This window comes from Typopeltis vanoorti, chromosome 10 (genome assembly GCF_054136105.1).
Source record: "Typopeltis vanoorti isolate ZY-2024b chromosome 10, IOZ_Tvanoo_1.0, whole genome shotgun sequence".
NCBI lineage: Eukaryota > Metazoa > Arthropoda > Arachnida > Uropygi > Thelyphonidae > Typopeltis > Typopeltis vanoorti.
Window position 1 is genome coordinate 106212033 of NC_143558.1, and position 24335 is coordinate 106236367.

Below are 24335 nucleotides of genomic sequence, written 5' to 3' on the forward strand. Positions count from 1 at the left end.
TTCTTGAATTTGTTCACACTACTTGCACATATATAACATCTAATGGCCATCCATTCTAAGCATGCTGCACTTTGAGAGAAAAAAATCTAGTTCTGACCCCTTTCTTGACAGCATACATTCTCAACTTCCAAGGATGCCCTCTTATCCTTTCCCACCTTCTATAAAATAAAAAATTCCATCTATTGTTATCCTGTATAACCCTTCAAGAAGTTTGTAACTCTCAATGTTATCACTTCTCTTTCTCCTGTTTGCATCTGCAGTCTACAAATTCTCGGGCTGTCTTCATTATCTGTATTCCACAAGCCTGATATCATTTTTAACACTCTCCTTTGTATCTCTCTCCACTGTATGTTAACAAAACGTATGTTATTAGCTATTGCTGGAGGCAGATTTGACTTCTGGAGCCAAAATAATGGCGTCCGTTGAATGGGGAATATATGACCTGCCTCCAGCAACAGCAAATAACATGCGTTCAGATGTGGCCAACATCCTAATCCAGTCTAACCCTTCCCAAAATAATATCCCACATAAGAAAATCATTGCTCTAAAAGAGCTACATAATAACAACCAGATTATCATAACAAAAGCAGACAAAGGGAATGCAACCGTGGTGATGGATACAACAGAATATGAAAACAAAATGTACATGCTTCTACAAGACCAGTCAACATACAAAATTATAGATCGCAATCCCACCAACACACTAAAGAATAAGGTGGGTAAATTACTGAAAAAAGTCACTTCCTAGCCTAAAGAAACTGTAAACAAACTCAAGCCCTTTCACGTTAAAACACCAGGATATATTGAAGCACAAAAAATTCACTAACAAGGTACACCCTTAAACCCTATTGTGGATAGTATAAATATGGTGAGTATTGTTGAGTTTTGATATCAGCTCACTGGTATCAAATGTACCACTAATTGAAAACCTTGATCTGCTAAAGTCACACTTTCCCCCTGATATATAAATTCACAATACATGTAGGATATTTCACATGGAAAGGGAAAATATACAAACAATTAGATGGCAGAGCTATGGGCCCCCCCCTTTCTCCCCCTTAGCCAACTTCTACATAGAACACCTGGAATTCTTTCCACCCTCACAAACATCCATGTCCGTTGCTGGATTCGTCCTGATCATCTGTTTGTCGGAGAGCAGAAATGACATCTCTACAGACAACCAGGCCAGCAATTTATTTTTGTCCGTGTAACAGAATTTGTTTTTCATTTTACAATATATCACAAAGTGATTAAAATTTTCAACCAACTATTGTTTTTTTTAACTTTTTTTTTAAATTGGTCCACAAGATTAGCAGCACTTAAAAGAACTCGTTTCATTAGAAGATGCCCAAATGTATAATGAAAGTAGAGATAGCAGAAATGTTAAATTTCCGCTTTTGTTAATTTATGAAAAATATTTTCTTTTAGTGGCCTAAATTAACTATAAAACAAGAATTTTAAATTGGCAAAATCGGCAAAGATAAGAGGGAGCCTGAGTTTTTGATTTTATTTCATGGTAAGTCAAAACTATCAGTTTTAGAATCATGCAAGAAAAAAGAGGATGTGAATAGCTTGATAACTGAAAAACTTACAAATATACAAAACTACAAGTATGGCATGAAACAATTTTGCTTGTGTCAATTACACGTATTGTTAAATGACAGTGCTAGACATGAATGTTGTGATAATTAATTAATTGTTTGTTTTCCTTTAGCTTTCAGTTAAGTTGCCCTGGATAGTCATGAAGTATCGTGCTTCCCACTGACTTTTCCACTCTCCTTGCTCTTCCCTCCAGCAACGATGACATCACTGAACCTCCAACAGCATCACTGCCTCTCCAGAAAGAAACTCGCTGGCTCTTCCCGCCGATACTGCTGCTCTGGTGCTGTTCTACAATGCTCGTGGCCACTTATCTGATGTAGCAAGTAGCGGCAACAATGCATCTGAAGATATTTTGCACGGAAAACAGAATGCGGTTTCTTTCATTAAATCTAGAAATCAAACAGGTGAGGGCATCGAGGTCTCAAGACCAATTCAAATTGCAGGCGGAGGAGGAGAAAACGGTGCTTCAAAACAGAAGAAGAAGAAAAAGAGAGCGAGATGAGCAGCGGTCACGACAATGGACAGAGTATGGAGCAGCCGATGAAGAAGAGAAAGAGGCAGGTTCTGTTTTCCAAGGCTCAAACATACAAGCTAAAGTGGCAGTTTCAGCAACAGTGATATTTGTCAGCTTTGGAATGAAAACACTTAGTCAGTATTATTCGACTGACTCCCACTCAAGTAAAGATTTGGTTTCAAAATCACCATTACAAAACAAAAAAGGGCACATCGGGAAAAGGGATTGGGCGTAAATCCCTTGCCTTCCCCAAGAAGAGGGGCCATACCAGTGTTAGGGAGAGATGGAAAGCTGTGCCAGCCTTCTCTTAACAGAGGAGTTGTCAAACCTGAAGAAGAAGCCTCAGAGCCAGGAAACGTGAGGGTTAACATGGCTAATGTTCATCCTCATTAGCCTCACTATCAATACAGCCACTCTCAAACCAACTTTTTGGCTATGCTATATTGATGATGTGCTTGCTATTTGGCCACATGGCTCGAGCACATTGGTTACATTCTTAGTGCGTTTAAATAGCCAACACCCAAAAATCACACAGTTATTAGCTTTCAGTTACAGTTACAATGGAACTGGAAGCTAATAACTGTCTGCCCTTCCTGGATACACTTATCACACATCTTCCAGATGGTTCCTTATCATTCTCAGTTTTTAGAAAATCCACACATACAGGGAGATATGTACACAAAAAATCACACCATTACCCTTCTCAACAGTATGGTATCTTAAAAATGCTAACCCACAGAGTGAGAGCAATCTGTTCCAATGCACTTGCTGCTGAACTGGCTCACTTATGCCACACCTTCTTAGCCAATGGCTATAATCCCCATAAGATAGACAAAATACTAAATGATCCCAAGAAACCCCCTCCCCCAATATCTACCACGGAGAACTACAACAAAACAGTCACCATCCCATACATTAAAGGCACTTCAGAAAAGATATCTATAATTCTCAATAAACCTCAACTACACACTGTACTCAGACCGTGTGTCAAATTAGCAACCCTCATACATTCACCCAAGGATAGCATCTCTCCTTTATCACAGCCAGGAGTCTACGAAGTATCCTGTTTGTGTGATCAAGCTTACTACGGTCAAACAGGAAGAACTGTGGACATCTGCATCAATGAACATAAAAGATACATCCAGCACTATCACTATGGTAATAGTGATAGTGCCTGGGTATTGCAAAGACCATGCTTTGCAATACCCCTGCACACAGGATCAACTGGAAAAAACAAAAGTACTGCACGGAAACTTTTACAAGTCAGAAAGATTATTCTTAGAAGCAACAGAAGCCTTGAATCCGAATCTTAACAAATATGGCTGAATAAATTAGCCTAAGATTTCGGAGACAATCATCTTAAGAAATAACTAGTACCTGCTTTCTCTCTCTGTTTTTTTTTTTTTTTTTTTTAACATGGAGGGCACCTAATTAGGACTTTAGTCTTTGTATTGTTGCTAGAATTTTTCAAACTAGTCCCATTATTACACCATGTTGTTATAGACTCGCGTCCTGTCACAAACTGTGTTTTGTGCTCTGAAGATGCTGGTTATAACACCAGTGAAATATCAGCAATAAGTCAATATATAATTACTTACTTATCTTTCTGTGTTCTGATATTATTATTATTATCCAGGCCTGCATGGAGTCAAAAGACTCTTTGTGGGAGGTCCTTTCTAAGAAACACAAGTCTATCAAGACTCATCGAGGGAGGTCCCTCCTAGGAAACACAAAGTCTATCATACTACTCCTTAAATGCATTGACCGTTCTCACTCTCACCACTCCATCAGGCAATGCATTCCATGGTTCACCCTCCATGCCAAGAAACCACTCCTCACCCTCTTGCTCACTTTCTTTGAACTTCCAGGGATGACCCCCTTGTCATCACTCCTTCCCGCTGTTCAACCAAGCAAAAGAACTCCCCAGTGTCAACCCTGTAACCACCTCTCAACAGTTTAAAAGTCTCAATCATATCACCTCTCCTTCTTCTATCCACCAAACTCTACAGTCCACATTCCCTCAGCCAATCCTCATAACTAACATTGTACAGTCCCGACACCATCTTTGTTATCCACCTTTGTACCCTTTCCACAGTCAATTTATCCCCTTCAAATCCTGGGGACCAGATCTGAGAACAATAGTCTAAGTGTGGTCTGATCAGAGTCTTATTTCATTGTATAAGACTCTGATCAGACCTTTTATCTCTGCAGGTCAGTGTCCTTCTCATTACTGCAGCAATCCTCTGCATTACCTTCACTACCTTCGCAATATCTCCTCTAAATTTCAGGTTTCTATCAATCATCAAACCCAGATCTCTTGTCTCTCCTACTTCCTCCAGTTTAACTCCTCCAATAGAGTATGCAGCGTCCCATCGATGTTTCCCAAACCTCAAGACCTTACATTTTGCTGCATTAAACAGACACCCCCATTCATTTGCCCATCTAGCTAGCTTATTCAAATCCTCTTGCAGGACTACCATATCTGCACTATTACTAATAATCCTTTCCAGCTTCGCATCATCCACAAACAACTGAATATCCCCTTGCAATCCACGGACAATGTCATTGATATAAAGGTTAAACAATATAGGTCCCAGTACTGAACCCTGTGAAACCCCACTTGTAACCTTCTGCCTCTTTGATATTGCCCCACCATGCACAACTCTCTGATACCTATTTGACAGTCTATTTTGAATCCAGTTAACCAATCTGACATCCAGATCCAGGTGCTGCAACTTGAATATCAGCGTATCATGTGGCATCCTGTCAAATGCCTTTGCTAAGCTTAGGAAAATGGCAGTATATGCCTTTCCCTCATCTAATGCTCTTGTAACTTTATTATAAAAGGCTAGCATACTGCTAAAACAAGAGTGCCCCTTCACAAATCCATGTTGACTCTCCCTGATAACATTACCTTCATCTGCCCAATGCTGTATATGGTCCCTCAATACTTTCTCCAAGATCTTACTAACTACTGATGATACACAAACTGGCCTATAATTAGACACCTCCAGTCTGCTACCACCCTTATGCAATGGCACTATCTTACCTTCCTTCCATTTCATGGGCACCTTTCCCACAGCCAGACTTTCATTGAAAAGCCAGGTCAAGGATACTGTCAGTTCCTTAGCACATTCTCTCAAAACTCGTGGTGAAATACCATCCAGTCCTACAGCTTTACTAACATCCAGAGTACTCAGTATGTGGAACACACTCTCCTCCTGCACCTCTAAACTCAAACCTGCCCTATCCCTCTAGTATTCAAATTGAACTCCTCCAGGATGAAATACTCCAATAAAGTGGTCACTGAACAATTCTACTATGTCCTCTGCATCAGTCACTCTATTCCCATTTTTATTCCACAATGTCATTCTTCCACATTCTTCATTTCTCTTCCTACTGGTCACATAGCTAAAAAATTCCCTAGGATTTTCCTTGGATCTAAAGGCCAATCTTTTCTCATATTCCAGTTTCACCTTCCTTACCATAGTGGTTACTCTTCTGGCTTATATTCTTATATTCTTCATGCATCTTCTCTTCACCTGTCTCCTTATATCTCTTCCATAGCCTCTTTTTTGCATGTAGCTCCTGTTTAATATTGTTTGTCATCCACTTTACTCCAAATTGTGTCCTCTTCTTCACTCGTGGAATACAGCTTACCATTGCTGCTAACAAATATTCCTTCACAAACTGGAAGGACGGGATATCATTAGTGCTTGGGAAATTGTGAAGGAATATTTGTTAGCAGCAATGGTAACAAATATACCCTCTACGAAACTTCCCCAAAGATGACATCTAAGACTATTATAATCACCTGCTTTATAATTCCACATACATTCCTGTCTCTTTGATACTCCTGCCTGTCTATTCATTTTCCAAGTCAAAACCATATGGTCACTCTCTCCAACTGGTGGGAGAGATGTCATCTCAGTTATTATTAGCTCTTCTGATGCTATAACCAAATTCAAAACTCTTGAACCTCTTGTTCCCTCTGTTATATGTTGCCTAAGACATTTGTCCCTCAAGAATTCTAGAAATTCCATTCCCTTATTGCTACATGCATCTTCCTTTCCCCAATCTATACTGCTGTAGTTAAAATCTCCCATAACAATCATTCTTCTTGCGCTTGCCACGCTCAACTGTCTCAACATCTCCTGGTCCCCACCCTCTGTGCTCCTTGGTCTGTAGCAACACCCCACTAAATATCCTGTCTTGCCCACCTCCACCTCACACCATATGTTTTCAAAATCATTAATGTCACAGCCTTCCAAAGCTCCGCTCTTAGAGGACATAGATCGTGACTTATCATAAGCAGTACTCCACCACCATGCTTTCCCTTCCTATCCTGCTGAAAAATGCTGTACCCAGCAACTTCTGTTCCTGTTATTATATCCTCTTCTTTCAACCACATCTCTGTGATCCCAATAATCTTTGGCCAGGCTGATGCTATCAGTGCCACCAATTCCTCTCCCTTATTCCAAATACTCCTGGCATTGGTATAAAGCATAAAAATGCCACTGTTTCTATACGCAGCATTATCCCCTCTAGACTCCACTGGGCTCAGCGTTACCTGATATATTACCGTCGCAATTAGTCAAGATGATCTGCACAGTCTGCAGTGTCTCACACCCAAGTATAACTCACTAAATATTCTTGACTCTCCCAAAAAAATTTTTTCTCTCATATATCTTCATAGAAAAAAAATCTAATAAGGACAACATGATAACCTTGAATGCTATGGAAATAAAGACCTGTGAGAAATTTGCAACTTAGGAAATAATCATTTGATCTTTCAACATTGTCAGGAGGGAAGAATGTGTGGTGTGGCATCATTACGCTGGATTTTTTTTTTTTTTTTTTTTTTTTTTTTTTTTTTTTAAATATGCCTCCAAACACTACAGAAGACTTTGTTCATCATTCAAGAGTATTATCTCCTTGTCTTACAGATTATCAAAGAAATATACGAGGATAGTCTGAAAAGTTCTCGGCCTAACAATGAAAAAAAAAAGGAATTTATAATTTCAAAATTATTTTTATTTTTCAACATAATCTCCTTTAAGACTAATACATTTATTCCAGCGATCCTCCAGCGCCATTATCACGTCCATGTAGTGGTTCTCAGTAAGATCTGCAAAATATCCCTCTACAGCTGCAATCACCTCTTAGTTCAAAGAATAACACTGACCAGCAAGGAAGAGTTTTAGTTTTGGGAAGAAATAGAAGTCAGAGGAAGCCAAACCTGGAGAACAGGGTGGATATTCCAACAATTCATTGTGCAGATCCCTTAATTTTTCCCTTGCGAAAACACCTTTGTGGGTAGGTGCATTGTCCTGATGAAAGACGATTTTTTCCTTCTGCAAACAGGGCCTTTTCTCACGAATTTTTTCGTCTAGTCTGGTTAAAAGATCGGAATAATATTCCCGGTTATTGTTTTACCCTTTCCAAGATAAGTAATAAACAAAATGCCTTTAGCATCCCAAAACACCAATGTCATGACCTTTCCTGCTGATGGAACTAACATTGTCTTCTTTGGTGCTGAACAACCAGCTTCTGTCTACTGTTTTGATTACTGTTGGATTCTATTGTGTAATGGTGAAACCAAGTCTCATCCATAGTAATAAATCAATGCACAAAATCAGTTTTATTCTTGTTAACATGCTCCAAGCTGTTCAGAGATTTTCATGCAAATGCAATTTTGATCTGCTGTGAGCAATCACGGCACCCATTTTGCACAAAGTTTGTTTTGTTTACAATACTTCATGCAAAATATATCCTACATGTTCTTTTGAAATGCCTATAGTCTCAGCAATTTCATGCACTTTGACTCGCCAGTCATCCAATACCATATCACACTTGATCTTGTGTTGTTATGCTTTTTTTTTTTTGGATGTCCTTCACATGAATCATCTTCAAGGCTGGTATGGCCACGTTTAAACACGGCAGCCCATTTCTTAATTGTCAAAAACGAAGGAGAAGAGTGCCCATAAACTTTTATGAACTTCAGATGAATTTCTTTTGGCATTAAACCTTCTTTTACAAAGAATTTTATAACCACATAATGCTCAATTTTATCCATTTCAAGTGATACAGACAAAACTTTTGATTCAGACAGCTGCATAACAAACTACTAGATAGAATGAATACTTTCTTTTAGGCTTACACGGTGATCTGAATGCATTTTTGAAAATTATGGAGACAACTACCGTGTTTGAATAAAAACTTTAGTTTAATATAACTAAAATCTACATTCGACGTTTCGACCTTTATGTCAAGGTCATCTTCTGGAGCATACAAATATACACAGAAAACAAGCTATACTACAATCGAACTGGTTCGTTAAAGACACTGACCAACTGCTACCACAATTGTTGGCCTGACCTCTGGTGAAAAAAAAAAAAAAAAAAATTAAATTAAATAATAAAAAAAAAATAATAAATAAATAAAAATTTAGCAGCAATTAAATCATTAAAAGCCAAACAAAACATAATAATAACAAAAGTGGATAAAGGCAGTGCCACTGTTGTTCTTGACAGGTCAACATACATACTTCAAATGAACCAACTAGTAGCCGATAACAACACATATAAAATGGTAAATTATAACCCAACAAAAAGGATAAAGGATAAAACAGAAAAACTACTCAAGTCCGTCACTTCTTGGCCACCAGACACGGTTAAAAACCTCAAACCCCACTACCCCCCCCCCCCAGATTATAAATGGATTCCGAAAATACACAAACAAAATGTGCCCCTTCAACCAATTGTGGAAGGAATAGACAGTCCCAATTACCACCTAGCCAAAAAATCAGCAGCAACACTCAAGGAGTTGGTAGGTCATTTTCCCCTCCTACATAAAAAACACAAAACACTTTATAAACAAAATCAAAAACATAACACTCAACAAAGACGACTTATTAGTCAGTTTTGACGTTTCTGCCCTTTTCACTAATGTCCACATCAATGACACAATTCTACTACAAAACAAATTTCCACCCGACATTACAGCCCTCTTTGCCCACGTACTAAAGTCCAGTTACTTCGTGTGGCAAAACAAATTCTACCTACAAAAAGAAGGTACAGCCATGGGCTCACCTCTATCCCCCCCCCCAATCGCTAACTTCTACATGGAAACCTTTGAGCAAAGGGCTCTTGATTCCACCAAGCTACGACCAACAGTCTGCCTCAGATACGTTGACGGCGTGTTCGCAATCTCGCCGCACGGGCGACAAACACTAAACACATTCCTCAGCCACCTGAACAAACAACATGAACACATACAAATTACCATCGAAATAGAAAACCAAAATTCACTCCCATTTCTAGACACACTAGTTACATGTCTTCATTCAGGCAGTCTATCCTTCACGGTCTACCGAAAACCCACACACACACTGGCCAATACATACATGCGAATTCATACCACCACCCATCACAAAAATATGGAGTCATTAACACCCTTAAAAACAGAGCCACAACTGTTTGCTCTAACCAGCAAGCCCTGAAACAAGAACTACAAATAATTAGTGACACATTCATAAATAATGGCTATAACAAAAATACTGTTAATAAAATACTCTATAAAACTACAACAAAAACGAATCTAGATTACAGTAAAACCATAGCCATCCCATACATTAAAGGGTTATCAGAAAAAATCAACAGAATCCTACAACATTATAACCTCAATGCCACCTTTAAGCCACTCACTAAACTTAAAACCATATTCAGCCCCTCTAAGGATCCTCTCCTCCCATTAGCACATCCTGGAGTCTATTGCATCCACTGCACCTGTAACTTACTGTACATTGGTGAAACAGGACGGACAATCCCTATACGTAAGAAAGAACACATTAGGCACATTAAATATAACCATTATGGTGAAGCAGGCCTCTCAGACCATGCACTCAACACCTTACACCAAATCAACTGGAAAAGCACCTGCTCCTTACACCGCACAAAAACTTGGTACGAAAGGAAATTTAAGGAATTATGCGAAATCCTGATAAAGAAAACAAATATTTATAACAAAGATGGCATGAAAATTCCAAGGATCTGGATGGAACACATTCAGCCTACTTAATATGAAAGATCCAGCATAAGTCAGGACTCTAGCCAATTCGTAACTAGTATTAGAAACCATTCCATACCAACTGGCTGGAATGATGTTAATATATATATATATATATATATTTTTTTTTTAAAAATAGATTTAATGACTTAAAAACTGAGATTACTTATAAAGATTTAATAAGATTAATACAACTAGTTTCGGCTTATAATAGCCTTCATCAGGTATTCTTAAAGGAAGAGAATAGTAATAAACATTGAAGTATCTAAAAACTTATAAATACAGGTAAAAAATCGCCACACATAATTGATACATAAAAAACGTATTTTTTCAAGTTGTTCTAACAGGCGTGCCATTGTTTATTGCAAGTATGCATGCAGACTCACGTGAACGCCAATATTGAATAACTGCAGCATGGCTATCTGGGATGTTATAACTCAAATTGTTGTTTAAGTGGACAGGATTCAGAAGGATTTCCTTTGATTCTATAATTTTTCTCTCAAACTCATCATCAGAGCGAAAAATATTTTCTGATCTATCCCAGCAAACGGAGTGGCTTTGTTTGCTTACACGTTGCTCTGAAAGATTAAAAATCTCTATATACAGAAAACCTACTCATACCAATAGATATCTGCATAATCTTTCTCATCATTTTCCACCACAAAAACTTGGAGCTATATCTACCTTAGGACAGAGAGCACGCTCTCTCTTGAATGAACAAGATGAACTACAAAAAGAAATAAATCAACTCTCTCTTATCTTTAAACAAAATGGTTACTCTGAAAAAACGATTAAGAAATTTCTTCTGGATCCTCCTAGACAGTGCACCACAGAAAGTAGTAATTTTAAAGGCAGCATCTCCATCCCATACATTAGCACAGTCTCTAACAAATTAGCAAAAGTCCTTAAAAAATATAACATCAAGACGTTCTTCACCACCCTTCCGAAAAGCCGTTCCCTAATCAGCCATCCAAAGCCCCCTCATCACAACCTAAAATATCCAGGTGTATATAAATTATGGTGCGATTGCAATATCCCTTATTTCGGACAAATTAACAAATCTATTGAGCAACGTATAGAAGAGCATAAAAGAGACATCTCTTACAAAAGATCTCATGCAACTGCATTATCCAGTCATATTCTTTTATCAAATAATCCTAATGATGATCAACAAAGCCACTCCATTTGCTGGGATAGATCAGAAAATATTTTTCGCTCTGATGATGAGTTTGAGAGAAATATTATAGAATCAAGGGAAATCCTTCTGAATCCTGTTCATTTAAACAACAATTTGAGTTATGACATCCCAGATAGCCATGCTGCAGTTATTCAATATTGGCGTTCACGTGAGTCTGCACACATACTTGCAATAAACAATGGCACGCCTGTTAGAATAACTTGAAAAAATACGTTTTTTATGTATCAATTATGTGTGGCGAATTTTTACCTGTATTTATAAGTTTTTAGATACTTCAATGTTTATTGCTATTCTCTTCCTTTAAGAATACCTGATGAAGGCTATTATAAGCCGAAACTAGTTGTAATAATCTTATTAAATCTTTATAAGTAATCTCGGTTTTTAAGTCATTAAATCTATTTTTAAAAATGTATCACAACAACCGAGTTGAAGCATATAATTACATATATATATATATATATATTAGGCAACACTAATAATACAACTCTAGCGTTGATGTATAATTTTTTTTTTTTTTAATTTAATTTTTTTTTTTTTCACCAGTGGTCAGGCCAACAATTGTGGTAGCGGTTGGGCAGTGTCTTTAACGAACCAGTTTGATTGTAGTATAGCTTGTTTGCTGTGTACGCTCCAGAAGATGACCTTGACATAAAAGTCGAAACGTCGAATGTAGATTTGAGTTATATTAAACTAAAGTTTTTATTGAAACACGGTAGTTGTCTCCATAATTTTCAAAAATGCATACTAGATAGAATGAGTTGCAATTTCACATGGATGCTTATGACAGATGTACCAACTTAGAAAAAAAAATCTCTTGCCAATAGTGTTGCAATCTATGGTCAAGGCTGAGAACTTTTCAGGCCACCTGCATAGTTTCTTTTTCTTTTATTTATTTTTTATTCTGCATATGCCATCAAAAAAATAACCTTCCAGAATTTGCTCACACTGTTCACCACTGAAGTGCCACTGCCACTTTGTTTTCTATGCCACCAAAGAAATATAGTCTCAATAATCTAAATAATATCTAAAACTAACTGAGCAATGAGTCCATACTATATTGATTTCTTTTGGGAATGCAATAACATCTCCAGAATTTGCAGGTTCTCAAGAATTGATGTTTTGCTTATATATTAATCTACTTAAATGGATATATCACTAATATTTATCACTGAATCAACTGAATCATAGCACTTACACTACATATAAGAAGAGAGAGAGAGAAATTCTGAAGCTCTAATTCTGGAGACCAATCATGGCAGTGGTCACTTCAGACTTCCAATAAACAAAATGATGGTATTTCATCGGACAATAAAGATGCAACCTAGAGATCTGATTTGGCATTGCCTACAACTAAAGAAGATATGCTTTCATAGTAACAATGTATACATTGTTACTGTATACATTTACTGTTACTAAATACAATGTATACATTGTGTTTGTATACAAATGCTAGAATTATAAGAAACAAGGCAGATGAAATGGTTGCGCTAATTGCATCTGTTCACCCAAAAAGGATGGCATCCTGACAAGAATAGAGATGGATGGGTATGATGTGTTTCATGAGGATAGCAGGGGTAAAAAGAAAGGGGAAATGCTATTGATGATAGAGAAAGAGTTATGTCCATATAAAGTAGAGATGCAAGAGGGAAATAGTGCCAGTGGTTTTGAGGCAGTATGGTGTGAGATAGAGGTGAATGGAATCAAATACTTGGTGGGATGTTGTTATAGACCAGGTAATGTGGATGGTGTGATAATGAAATGTACAATCAAATTAGCCAAGTAAATAAGAAAAGGGTGATGATTATGGGTGATTTTAATTATGGCAATATAGACTGGGATGATGAGATAGCAACTGGAAGTAAAGAAAATGAGTTTCTTGACTTTTTGAGGGATAACTACCTTAGACAGTATGTAACAGAGGGCACAAGAGGTTGAGGGTCTTGGATTTGGTCATCTCATCAGAGGATGTAATTATAAATGAGGTGTCAAATCATCCACCAATTGGTGATAGTGACCAGGTGATTACCTGGGTGGTTGCCAGCAGTGCAAGGACCTCTGTGAGAAAAGGGTATATGTGGAACTACAAGGGGGTGATTATGAAGAGCTCGGGAGACAGCTAGCAGGTGTAGCGTAGAATGAGGAGTTAGCTAGAAAATAGATCAATGCAGCTTGGGGGATTTTCAAAAACTGTTTAGTAGATGCAATGTCTAAATGTATTCCAAGGGTGAGAAGGTTAAATAAGGTGGGTGTGAGATGGATGAATAAAGAGATTAAGCATGCGATACAGAGAAAAAGGACACTGTGGAGGCAGCATAAGAGAAGTGGAAATAACCAATTCCATGAGGTCTACAAAGACCAAGCAAGGAGGGTGACTTGGTTATTGAAATTAGCTAAAGAGAGGTATGAACAGCAGTTGGCTAATGAAGCCAAAAAGAATCCTAAGGAGTTCTTTCGATGTAGCCAGCAAAAGAAAGAATAATTATGGAAGGATGACATTGATTGGAGAAAATGGTATAAAGACAGCTGATGCAGAATATGTGGTGGAGATACTTAATGAGCAGGTCATAAAGATCTTTCAATCTTGTGAATATGACTTCATGGAGGGATTGAGAGCAGTTGATGATGGGGAGGAGAGACTGACTGTAGGTGAGCAAGAGGTGTATGGGGAGTTGAGTAAACTAGATGTTAATAAGGCTGTGGGACTTGATAATATACCACCACGTATTCTGAAAGAATGTGCCAGGGAGTTGTCACCTGCCTTGACATATTTTTTTAATATGAGTCTTGCACTCGGTCAAGTTCCTAAGGAGTGAAAGGAGGGCAAGATTGTGCCACTTCGTAAAGGAGGTGATCGAACTCAAGCAACAAACTATAGGCCTATCTGTGTGCCACGTGTTGTGGTTAAGTTGTTGGAGAAGCTTGTGAGAACTAGGATACAGAGTTGGGTTGATAACAATGGTATTATCTTTGATGGACAGCATGGATTTGCTAAAGGGAGGTCATGTTTTAGTAATTTGCTTTACATGTTTTAGGTGAAGATTTGGATGGAGATATTACTAATTACAATAAAGTGACTGCTTCCTTGGACAGAGGAAAAGGATACACAGTAATATACTTGGATTTTGCAAAGGCTTTTGATAGAGTACCTCATGATATGTTTACAGTCAAACTAGAGCAGATGGGGTTGGATATTAGATTGGTGCATTGGATTGGAGACTGGCTATCTGATAGGTATCAACGTTGTGTATGGGAGAGCGATATCCAGGAAAAGGAAAGTCACTAGTGGAGTGCCTCAGGGGTCTGTTTTAGGTCCATTACTGTTTAACTTATATATTAATGATATAGGTGAAGATTTGGATGGAGATATTCAGTTGTTTGCAGATGATGCAGAGTTGGGACGAACCATGAAGTGTAGTGAAGATGTTGTGGCCTTACTGGAAGACTTGAATAGTTTGAGTGACTGGGCATGGAAATGAGGATGTGAGTTCAATGTTGCAAAATGTAAGGTTTTAAAATTTGTAAAACAAAGATGGGAGATAGAATTTATGCTTGGCGAGAATATATACAGCACAGTGGTAAATAACACTGACCAGGCATGTAGTCAGGAATACATATCCATACTTGAAGTAGAAAAAGCCATTAAAGGCTGGAAATGTGGAAAGGCAGCAGGGGTAGATGATATTCGACCAGAAATGCTGAAGTATGGTGATATAAGAGTCTTACAGTGGCTGCACTGCATAGTTCAGAAAGCCTGGACAGAGGGACGAATTCCCGATGATTGGAGTAGATGCTCTCATAGTACCCATATATAAAAAGGGAAATAAAACTGAATGTGAGAATTACAGAGGTATTTCCCTACTGAGTGTTCCTGGCAAGATCTATGCAAGTATACTTGAGAAACGGTTGAGAAGAATTGTGGAAGAAAAGCTTGGTGAAGAACAAGCTGAATTCAGGCCAAATAGAGGCTGTCAGGATCAGATTTTCACTTTACGACAAATAGTAGAGAAAGCATGGGAATATAACAAAGATCTGTATTTAAGTTTTGTCGATCTGGAAAAGGCATATGACAATGTGCCAAGAGAGAAGCTATTCAATAGGCTACAGTTATATGGTGTCAATGGGGCATTATATCAAGCAATACCTAGTCTTTATTTGAGTTGCAAGTCAGCAGTTAGAATTGAAGGAAGTACAGGAAGATGGTTTAATGTTAAATCTTGTGTCAGACAAGGATGTACATTATCCCCCTCTGTTATTCATTATCTATATGGACTACATTATGAAGGAAAGTGGTATTAAACACGATATGAAAATTGGAGATGTTAATGTCAGCTCTTTGCTTTATCTAGATGATGTTATACTACTAAATAAATCTGCTACAAGTCTGCAAGATTCTCTGACTAAGTTGAATAGCTGTTTTAATAGATATGGTATGAAGGTCAGCAATAAAAAGACAAAGACAATGAAAATAGGCAGAATCATTGAAAATGTCAACTGTGTTGTGAATGGAGAACCTGTGGAACAAGTGAAACATTTCAGCTACTTAGGCACGATTTTTACTGAAGATGGTAAATTAAATATAGAAATAGACAACAGAATCAGCAAAGCTGGTATGGTAGGAAGTCAATTGAATAAATTCATATGGAATAAGAGAGAAATTAGTCGGAACACTAAATTAGCTGTATACAAGACAGTGTTCAAACCAGTTTTAACTTATGGATCTGAGAGCTGGGTCAGAAGTAAAACACTTGACCAAAGACTAGAGACCGCAGATGAGAGTCCTGAGAAAGATTATAGGCCTGAACACATGGCATCAATGGCAATATCATATTAAAAACGAGGATATTGGGAAAGAACTTGACATTGTCAACATCCAGGAATGCGGTAGCAGAGCTAATCTCAGGTGGTATAGTCACTTAAACAGAATGGGCGAAGAAAGATTAGCAAAACAAGTGTTCTCTGCCAGGTTGGCAGCAAAACGACCAAGAGGAAGACCAAGATGTAGGTGGATTGATACGGTACAAAGTGCCTTAGACGATAGAAATATAAGATCTGATAATATTGGAGTCTTGATAATTAACAGACTGATTTGGAGGAAAATTGTAGATAGGAAGTTAGTAATGATGTAATTTTTTCATGTAGTACTGTCATATCCTGTACACCCCTTGAGGGTACATGGCAGGAATTTGATGATGATGATGAGAATATACTGTTGGAGGTAGAGGAAATAAGAGATCTGGGTGTGATAGTGGATAAGGTTCTAAAATTTAGGGGAGACATCACCAAAATTGTGAAGACAACACAAAGGCTTCTGGGAATGATGCAGAGGACACTGACACGTAGAAGTAGGGAGATTCTTGTTCCGTTGTATAAGGCAGAGATTAGGCCACACATGGACTATTGTGCCCAGATTTGGTCACCGGGTTTTCAGAAGGATGAAGAGATGTTGGAAAGGGTCCAAAGAAGGCTGACTAAGGTAGTTTCTGACTTCTGGAATGTCGGGTATGAGGAAAGATTGAGGAGATGTAATTTCCAGAGTCTGGTGGACAGGAGGAATAGGGGAGATATGATAGAGACCTACAAGTTGGTAAGGGGTTGTTACAGGATCAATGCTGGAGAAGTTTTACAGAGAATAGTGGGAGATCAGGGGAGAACCATAGGTCATCCCTAGAAACTGTATAAAGAGTGTGTGAGTAGGGAAGTGAGAGGCAGGTTTTTTCGTGCAGAGTTGTGAATGATTGGAATGCCTTGCCTGAGAATGTGGTGTCTGGAAAGAGTTTGAATGTGTTTAAAACAGAGTATGATGAGCTGTGTGTGTGTGATAAAAGGACCTCCCAGATGAGTCTTTGACTCCATGAGGTCTTGGGGTGGTAATAATAATAATAATACATGCACTAAAATATCCAATTTTATTCTTAACGAGATATATTCAAATGAATTGGAAATACCTCATTAAGAAAAAAAATATTGCCAATCCTTTCTCAGCTATAATAATAATAATAATAAGAAGAAGAAGAATAAACTTATATATTAATTAATTTTAAAAACTCAAATCATTTTAGATTAGCTTTTTTTTTACCACATAAGAAAAGCATATGGTTATGAAATGAAACGAATATCTTGTCATATATATTTTATATGAAATATGTTTGAAAATTCAGAGATGCTAAATTTAAGAGACAAGTGTATTTTACTGTCAGTATTACATTTTCATTAAAAGAAAAGAAAATATCTTTAACATGCACTTTTCCAGAAGTTGGAATCTTTATTTTTACTTTACTGATATATTTCATATTTTATATATTTCAAATATATTTATATTTGATATAATGACAATTATTTGAATGTTTTATTTTTTAGAATCTATTCCACATATTACAATAAATGCTAAAACATCACTGAATAGTTAATTAATCAAAATTAATCTTGTTTGGCCAAGTTGTTAGTATATTCGCTCTCTGACCAACAGGTCATGAGTTCAAATCCCACTGTGGGCATGGATGTTTGTGATTGTCTTTAGGTGGGAGATGAATATCATCCCCTGGAGGCTTGAAATGGTTTGAAAAAGTTAATTGTTTGGTCTCTTTAGCAAGGTTTCTGGACTGTGTAAAAATAAATAAAAAAAATTACAAAAAAAAAAAATATATATATATATATATATAATGGAAGAGCCTGTGTAGCTCAGAGGATGTGGCGTTTGCACACCGCCGCGCTTGGCCGCACGAAGAAAGACTTGGTTTCGAGTCTAGTCAGCGACTAGAGGAAATTTTTCCAAGCCTTTTTTCGACCGGTTCCCGAGTTAGTCGATCTCTGGCACAGGCAAGCAGGTTTTTCCTCCCGGAAACTCGGGTTTTTCGTCCTGTAAATTCAAGAAAATCGACCGTAGAACCCACATTATTTCAGACATTAAATATATTGTGTTAGGGACCACGAGATGGCGGCACATTTGAGCCGTCTCTCTTCACTGCGTACCGCTTAATTAGTGATAGCCTTGGGCCATCTGTCTCTGATTGGGTACCAGTGGAGATTGAACTGCCCACTCAGTCTCCAAAAGTTAGATAGGGCTAAATGGCCTCGCCTACTCCCGTATACGGGAATAAAAAGGCGTTAGCTGATTTTTTTTTTTTTTTTTTTTTTTTTTTTATAATGGATAAAAAAATGGCAAAAAAATCCTTAGCACACCAGAGTACAACATGTACTATAGGTTTATAATAACCTTTCATGGGTGGGAACCACACATTAAAAAATATATATATAATACTGATTATATAAAACTGCCAACTTTAAATTTCTTTACCTGCTCCACCACCATCTTTTAGCATTATGAAACCATGGATTCATCTGTAGTTCCTGTATAATGTGAGACATACTGAGCACACTATCATCATCAGCCTTTAAAAGATATGAGAAATTATGCTTCTCTGTGAGCCTTAAAAAAAAATTAACATTAACTGCATATTTGATTAAATCTTCATAATGATAACTATTTGTTTTTATAAGTAACAGCATGGTGAAACACCACATTACTTACTTACTGGTCAACTATTCAGAAAGCTACTTCAAATTATTGTTAACAACATTAGAGACAATCTTCTTTCCTTTAATGTTACACAGTGATCAGTATTCATATTGATAAATTATTATTATTACATAACACCTCCAGGGAGTCCAAAGACTCATCGTAGGAGGGCACCTGCTCTACAACTCTCCATCTCCACCAACCACAACTACCTTCATCATCTACACCAAAGCCATCTACTGCCGACCACCACCACTAGTATTTTCACAGGCAATCACAATTATGGAGACTATAATTGTGACTACAATGGAGACTATAACCATGTTAAGATTATTTTCCAACATTTTGACATTAATATTAAAATCATCTGGACTATGCATACACATGTATAAAAAGCTACATTACTAAAAACAGTATGCCAAAATGACGATAAATTGATTAACCATTATTCTACTGTCCTGACCTCTAGTTGGGGAATAAAACAAAAACACATCAAAGCTATACCCTATTTATAACATGGTCAGAGAAACAAATTCATATTAATACTTTTAATAGAGCCATTATAATTTATAATTAGGACTGTAGTAATCCAGGATCTTAGCCTTAATATCACAAATAGTTATGTTAAAGTATTCATTAGACCACCACTATTGCTGTATTAAAAGTATTAATATGAATTTGTTCTCTGACCATGTTATAAATAGGATATAGCTTTGATGTGGTTTTTTTTCCCCACTAGAGGTCAGGCCAGTAGAAAATGCTTGATCAAATCACTGTCACTTTAGCATATTGTTTGAAATGTAATGTAACATGTCTTTGTATATTACTATTATTATCCTAAGACTCCATAGAGTCACAGACTCATCTAGGAGGTCCATTTTGTCATACACACAGCTCATCATACTGTGCCTTAAACATATTCAAATTCTTTGCAGACAACACACTCTCAGGCAATGCATTATAATCATTTACAACTCTCTATGCAAAAAACCCTGTTTCTCACCCCCTTGTTCGCACCCACCTTATACAGTTTCAAGGGATGCCTCTTGTTCTCCCCCAATTTCCAACCATTTTAGGAAAAATCTCTTCAATGTTGATTCTATAACAACCCCTTACCAACTTGAATGTCTGTATCATATCACCCCTCTTCCTCCTATCCACTGGACTCAGTTGATTGCATCTTCTCAAACTTTCTTCATGTTCAACATTCCAGAGATCAAAAACTACCTTAGTAAGTGCTTCTGGATTCTCTCCAACATCCCTTCATCCTCTTAAAAACCAGTGACCAAATTTGTGCAAAGTAGTCCATGTGTGGCCCAAAAGGCCTTACACAATGGACCAAGAATCTCTTAACTTCTACAAGTCAGTGTCCCCTGCATCATTCCAAGAATTTGTTGTGTTATCCTCACAATTTTGGCAATGTGTTATCTAAATTTTAGATCCTTATCCAACATCACTCCAATATCTCTTATTAACTCAACCTCCAACAATATATCCCCACCAAGAGTAAATTCTACATCCCATTTTAGTTTCTCAAAATTTAAAGAACCTTACATTTTGCAACATTGAACTGGCATCCCCACTCCCCATTCATTCAATCCATACAAGTCTTCTTGTAGGGCCACACCATCTGCAAACAGCTGTATATCTACATTCAAATCTTCCCTAATATCATTATTATACAGATTAAACAGCAATGGCCATAAAACACATCCCTGAGGCACACCAGTGACTTTCCTCTTCCAGGAGATTGCTTCCCCCTACATAACTTGTTCATACCTTTCAGACAGGCAATCTCCAATTCAGTGCACTAGTCTAATATCCAACCCCATCTGCTCTAGTTGGACTATCAACTTACCATGCGGTAATCTATCAAAAGCCTTTGCAAAGTCTAAGTATACTACTGTGTATCCATCTCTCATGTCCAATGCTATCATCCTTAATGTAATAAGTAAGCAGATTACTAAAACATGACCTCCCATTAGCAAACCATGCTGTCCATCAAAGATAATAACATTGTTGTCAACCGAATTCTTGATTCTGATTCTCACCAACCTCATCAACACTTTATCCACAATACCTGACACACCGATTGGCCTATAATTTAATGCTTGAATTCTTTCACCTCTTGTATGAAATGGAACAATCTTGTCTTCCTTCCACTCCTCTGGAACTTGACCCAATGTAAGACTCATATTAAACAATTATGTCAAGTCAGATGTCAACTCCCTGGCACATTCCTTCAAATATGTGTTACATCATAAGTCCAGCATTATTAATATAAAGTTTGCTTAATTTCCAATATACCTCTTTCTCACTTACAGTCAGTTTCTGCTCCTCATCATGCACTGCTCTCAAACTCTCCATGATGTCACATTCAAAAGGATTGAAAACCTTTATGAACTGTTCATTAAATATCTCATCTATATCCTCTGCAGCAGTTGTCCTTATACCATTTTCTCCAATCAATGCCATCCACATATATGTGTATACTCCAAATGATGACCTTCATATAAAGGTTGAAATGTAGAGAAATTAAAGTAATTATTCTTAACATAGTTGTAGTCTCTAAAATAAATTTATCAATATGAATTACAGACATTAACACAAACAGAGAGAATTCTGACATGATATAATTAGATCTCAAGTGTCATCTTTAAAAAGTAGGCCTTTTTATAAAAGTTGAATACATGTTGTTGAGAATCATTTTATATTAGCTTTTTTTTTTACCACATAAGATAACCCAATGGTTATGTAATGAAGCAAATATCTTGTCATATATATCCTATAAGGAATATGTTTGAATATTCAAAGAAGAGGTAGAGATGATATGCCAACTAAATCCAATAATAAAGTATGATTCTTAACAACCTTGTACTTTAAGTTCAACTTACAGGATTTAGGATATGAAACCCATTATTTGTTCAGTCACTAACCTAAGTATGGAGCTAGGGATCTATAATGGGTATATATAAGTTATGGGAACTTAGGCTAATGTCGCCTCCGTTGCGCAATTGGAAGAATGACGGTACATTGCGCCCTTCAATTGGAATAGGCCTAAGTTCGATTCTCGTCGCGATGGGAGGAATCTTTATCTGGACGATTTCAATCGAAGGTGAGTTAGCCGATCTCATACAGAGGTAGCAGGGATTTTTCTCCCAGAAACTTGGGTTTTTCATCCCGCATGCAGACAAATCGGCCCTTCAGAACACACGCAATTTACAGACAAAAAATACTACTTGTGGTGGGCGATAGATGGTGTTGATGGAGATGATTTGTAGTAGAAGTTCGATGTAGTGGTTGAGACAGTTGTAGGTATCCTCCCAGGATGAGCCCTCGGACTCCTTGGAGGTGTCAGGAATAATAATAATGTGCTAACCAATGCTGATAACTAAAAGTTAATCATATGTGTAATATTAAATCCAATAATAAAGTATGATTCTTAACATCATGTACTTTAAGTTCAGCTTACAGGATTTAGGATATGAAACCCATTATTTGTTCAGTCACTAACCTAAGTATGGAGCCAGGGATCTATAATGGGTATACATAAGTCACGGGTACTTATGCTAACCAATGCTGATAACTAAAAGTTAATCATATGGGTAATATTTCCAATTTTGTAGTAGATGTCAGGAAAAAAACAGATTAATTATTCAACTAGTTCTGTTGATCACAGGATCAACAAAACTAGTTGAATAATTAAAAAAATAAATTTTAGTAATCAAATAACCATGGCATTACTCAGAGAAAATTTCTTATTTTTATTTCAACATTTTCAGGATACAGCTGGTACTTTTCTTCTTTTTTTGACAATTCCACGCAAAAAAAGGTATAAATCAAAACACAATTAGAACTGACATTATGATAAGAGTTAGATAATCAGCAAACCCACTCCAAACATGGTACTTTTTTATTTTTTTACTCAAGACAACTTCAGGCATCTAAAATCAGGAATGTAATAATCTCATGCTTGGCAATGAAAGTCATCTACTATCCCTAATCACATAGCAAATTTAGTAACCAGTTGGAAAAAAAAAAAAAAATCGAGACTCTTTCTTTTTGTAATGCCATTAAAAGCAACACTGAAAAGCAATGAGAATGAAACCGGTCTAGGTAGTGACCTTCTCTCATAATGTAGAACAGTAATACAGCTCCTAGGAGCTAAGTTCACATTATGAGTAAATACCAAGAATAGTGATCGGAGCTTGCTCCACCCTTTCTATGAGTTGCCACAGTTTGAACTACCAAATGGGTCAAATGATACTATCCAGATATTTGCTTACGCTTGGAATCACCGAACTCTATATAGTTTCTATATTCAGCATGAAACTCTGAGTTTCTTATTCAGCTAAGAAACAATATGGGATGCAATATCCCTTAACTAAATAAGTTCATGTCGCCAAATTGAAGCCTTTGGCTCTTCATATAATTAGTAATTTATTAGGACACCTTCTTGGCAATTCTCACAGAAGGGATGTAAGTTCTGTTCGCTACAAACTTGGTACTAACTAGGTCTACCTACTCACTGATGAGACCTCAATAAAGGTTGAAACCGGTCTTACTGATGAGACCCCAATGAGGGTGGAAACCGGTGCGGGGCGGATCTGGCTTTAAGAGGCTTCACTTGGAGGTAGGTTTTTGCCCGTCTCTAAGTGGGGCCACTGCTGAGATTATGGCTCTGCTTGGTGGTGGGGAGAGCCTGCCGCTGGGTAGAGCCAATGCTGAGAAGTTCTTCTCTGTGATGGGGTGAGCCTGTCATCGAGTGGAACAACGCTGAGTTGGGTGATCTTTCGGGATCGTCTTATTTTTAGAGCCCGCTTCACCTATACATAAGGTTAAAACCGGTCTGGGTAGTGACCTTCTCTCATAATGTAGAACAGTAATACAGCTCCTAGGAGCTAAGTTCACATTATGGGTAAATACCAAGAACAGTAATCAGAGCTTGCTCCACCCTTTCAATGAGTTGCCTCAGTTTGCACTACCAAATGGGTCAGGTGCTGCTATCTTTAAAGTCTTATTTTTAGAGCCCGCTTCACCTATACATAAGGTTAAAACCGGTCTGGATAGTGACCTTCTCTCATAATGTAGAACAGTAATACAGCTCCTAGGAGCTAAGTTCACATTATGGGTAAATACCAAGAATAGTGATCAGAGCTTGCTCCACCCTTTCAATGAGTTGCCTCAGTTTGCACTACTAAATGGGTCAGGTGCTGCTATCTTTAAAGTCTTATTTTTAGAGCCCGCTTCACCTATACATAAGGTTAAAACCGGTCTGGATAGTGACCTTCTCTCATAATGTAGAACAGTAATACAGCTCCTAGGAGCTAAGTTCACATTATGGGTAAATACCAAGAATAGTGATCAGAGCTTGCTCCACCCTTTCAATGAGTTGCCTCAGTTTGCACTACCAAATGGGTCAGGTGCTGCTATCCAGG

General features: G+C 37.4%; 1 protein-coding gene across 6 annotated transcripts in view; it reads right to left on the minus strand.

Moving 5' to 3' along the window:
• Positions 1-24335, minus strand: part of LOC150102651 (UDP-GalNAc:beta-1,3-N-acetylgalactosaminyltransferase 2-like) — a 322880-nt gene that overhangs the window by 48474 nt on the left and 250071 nt on the right. For all 6 annotated transcript variants that reach the window (XM_090399028.1, XM_090399029.1, XM_090399027.1 and 3 more), the window contains one exon: positions 18676-18807. In XM_090399028.1, coding sequence (XP_090255154.1) covers positions 18676-18807 — 132 coding nt within the window. The remainder of the gene's footprint in view (positions 1-18675; positions 18808-24335) is intronic.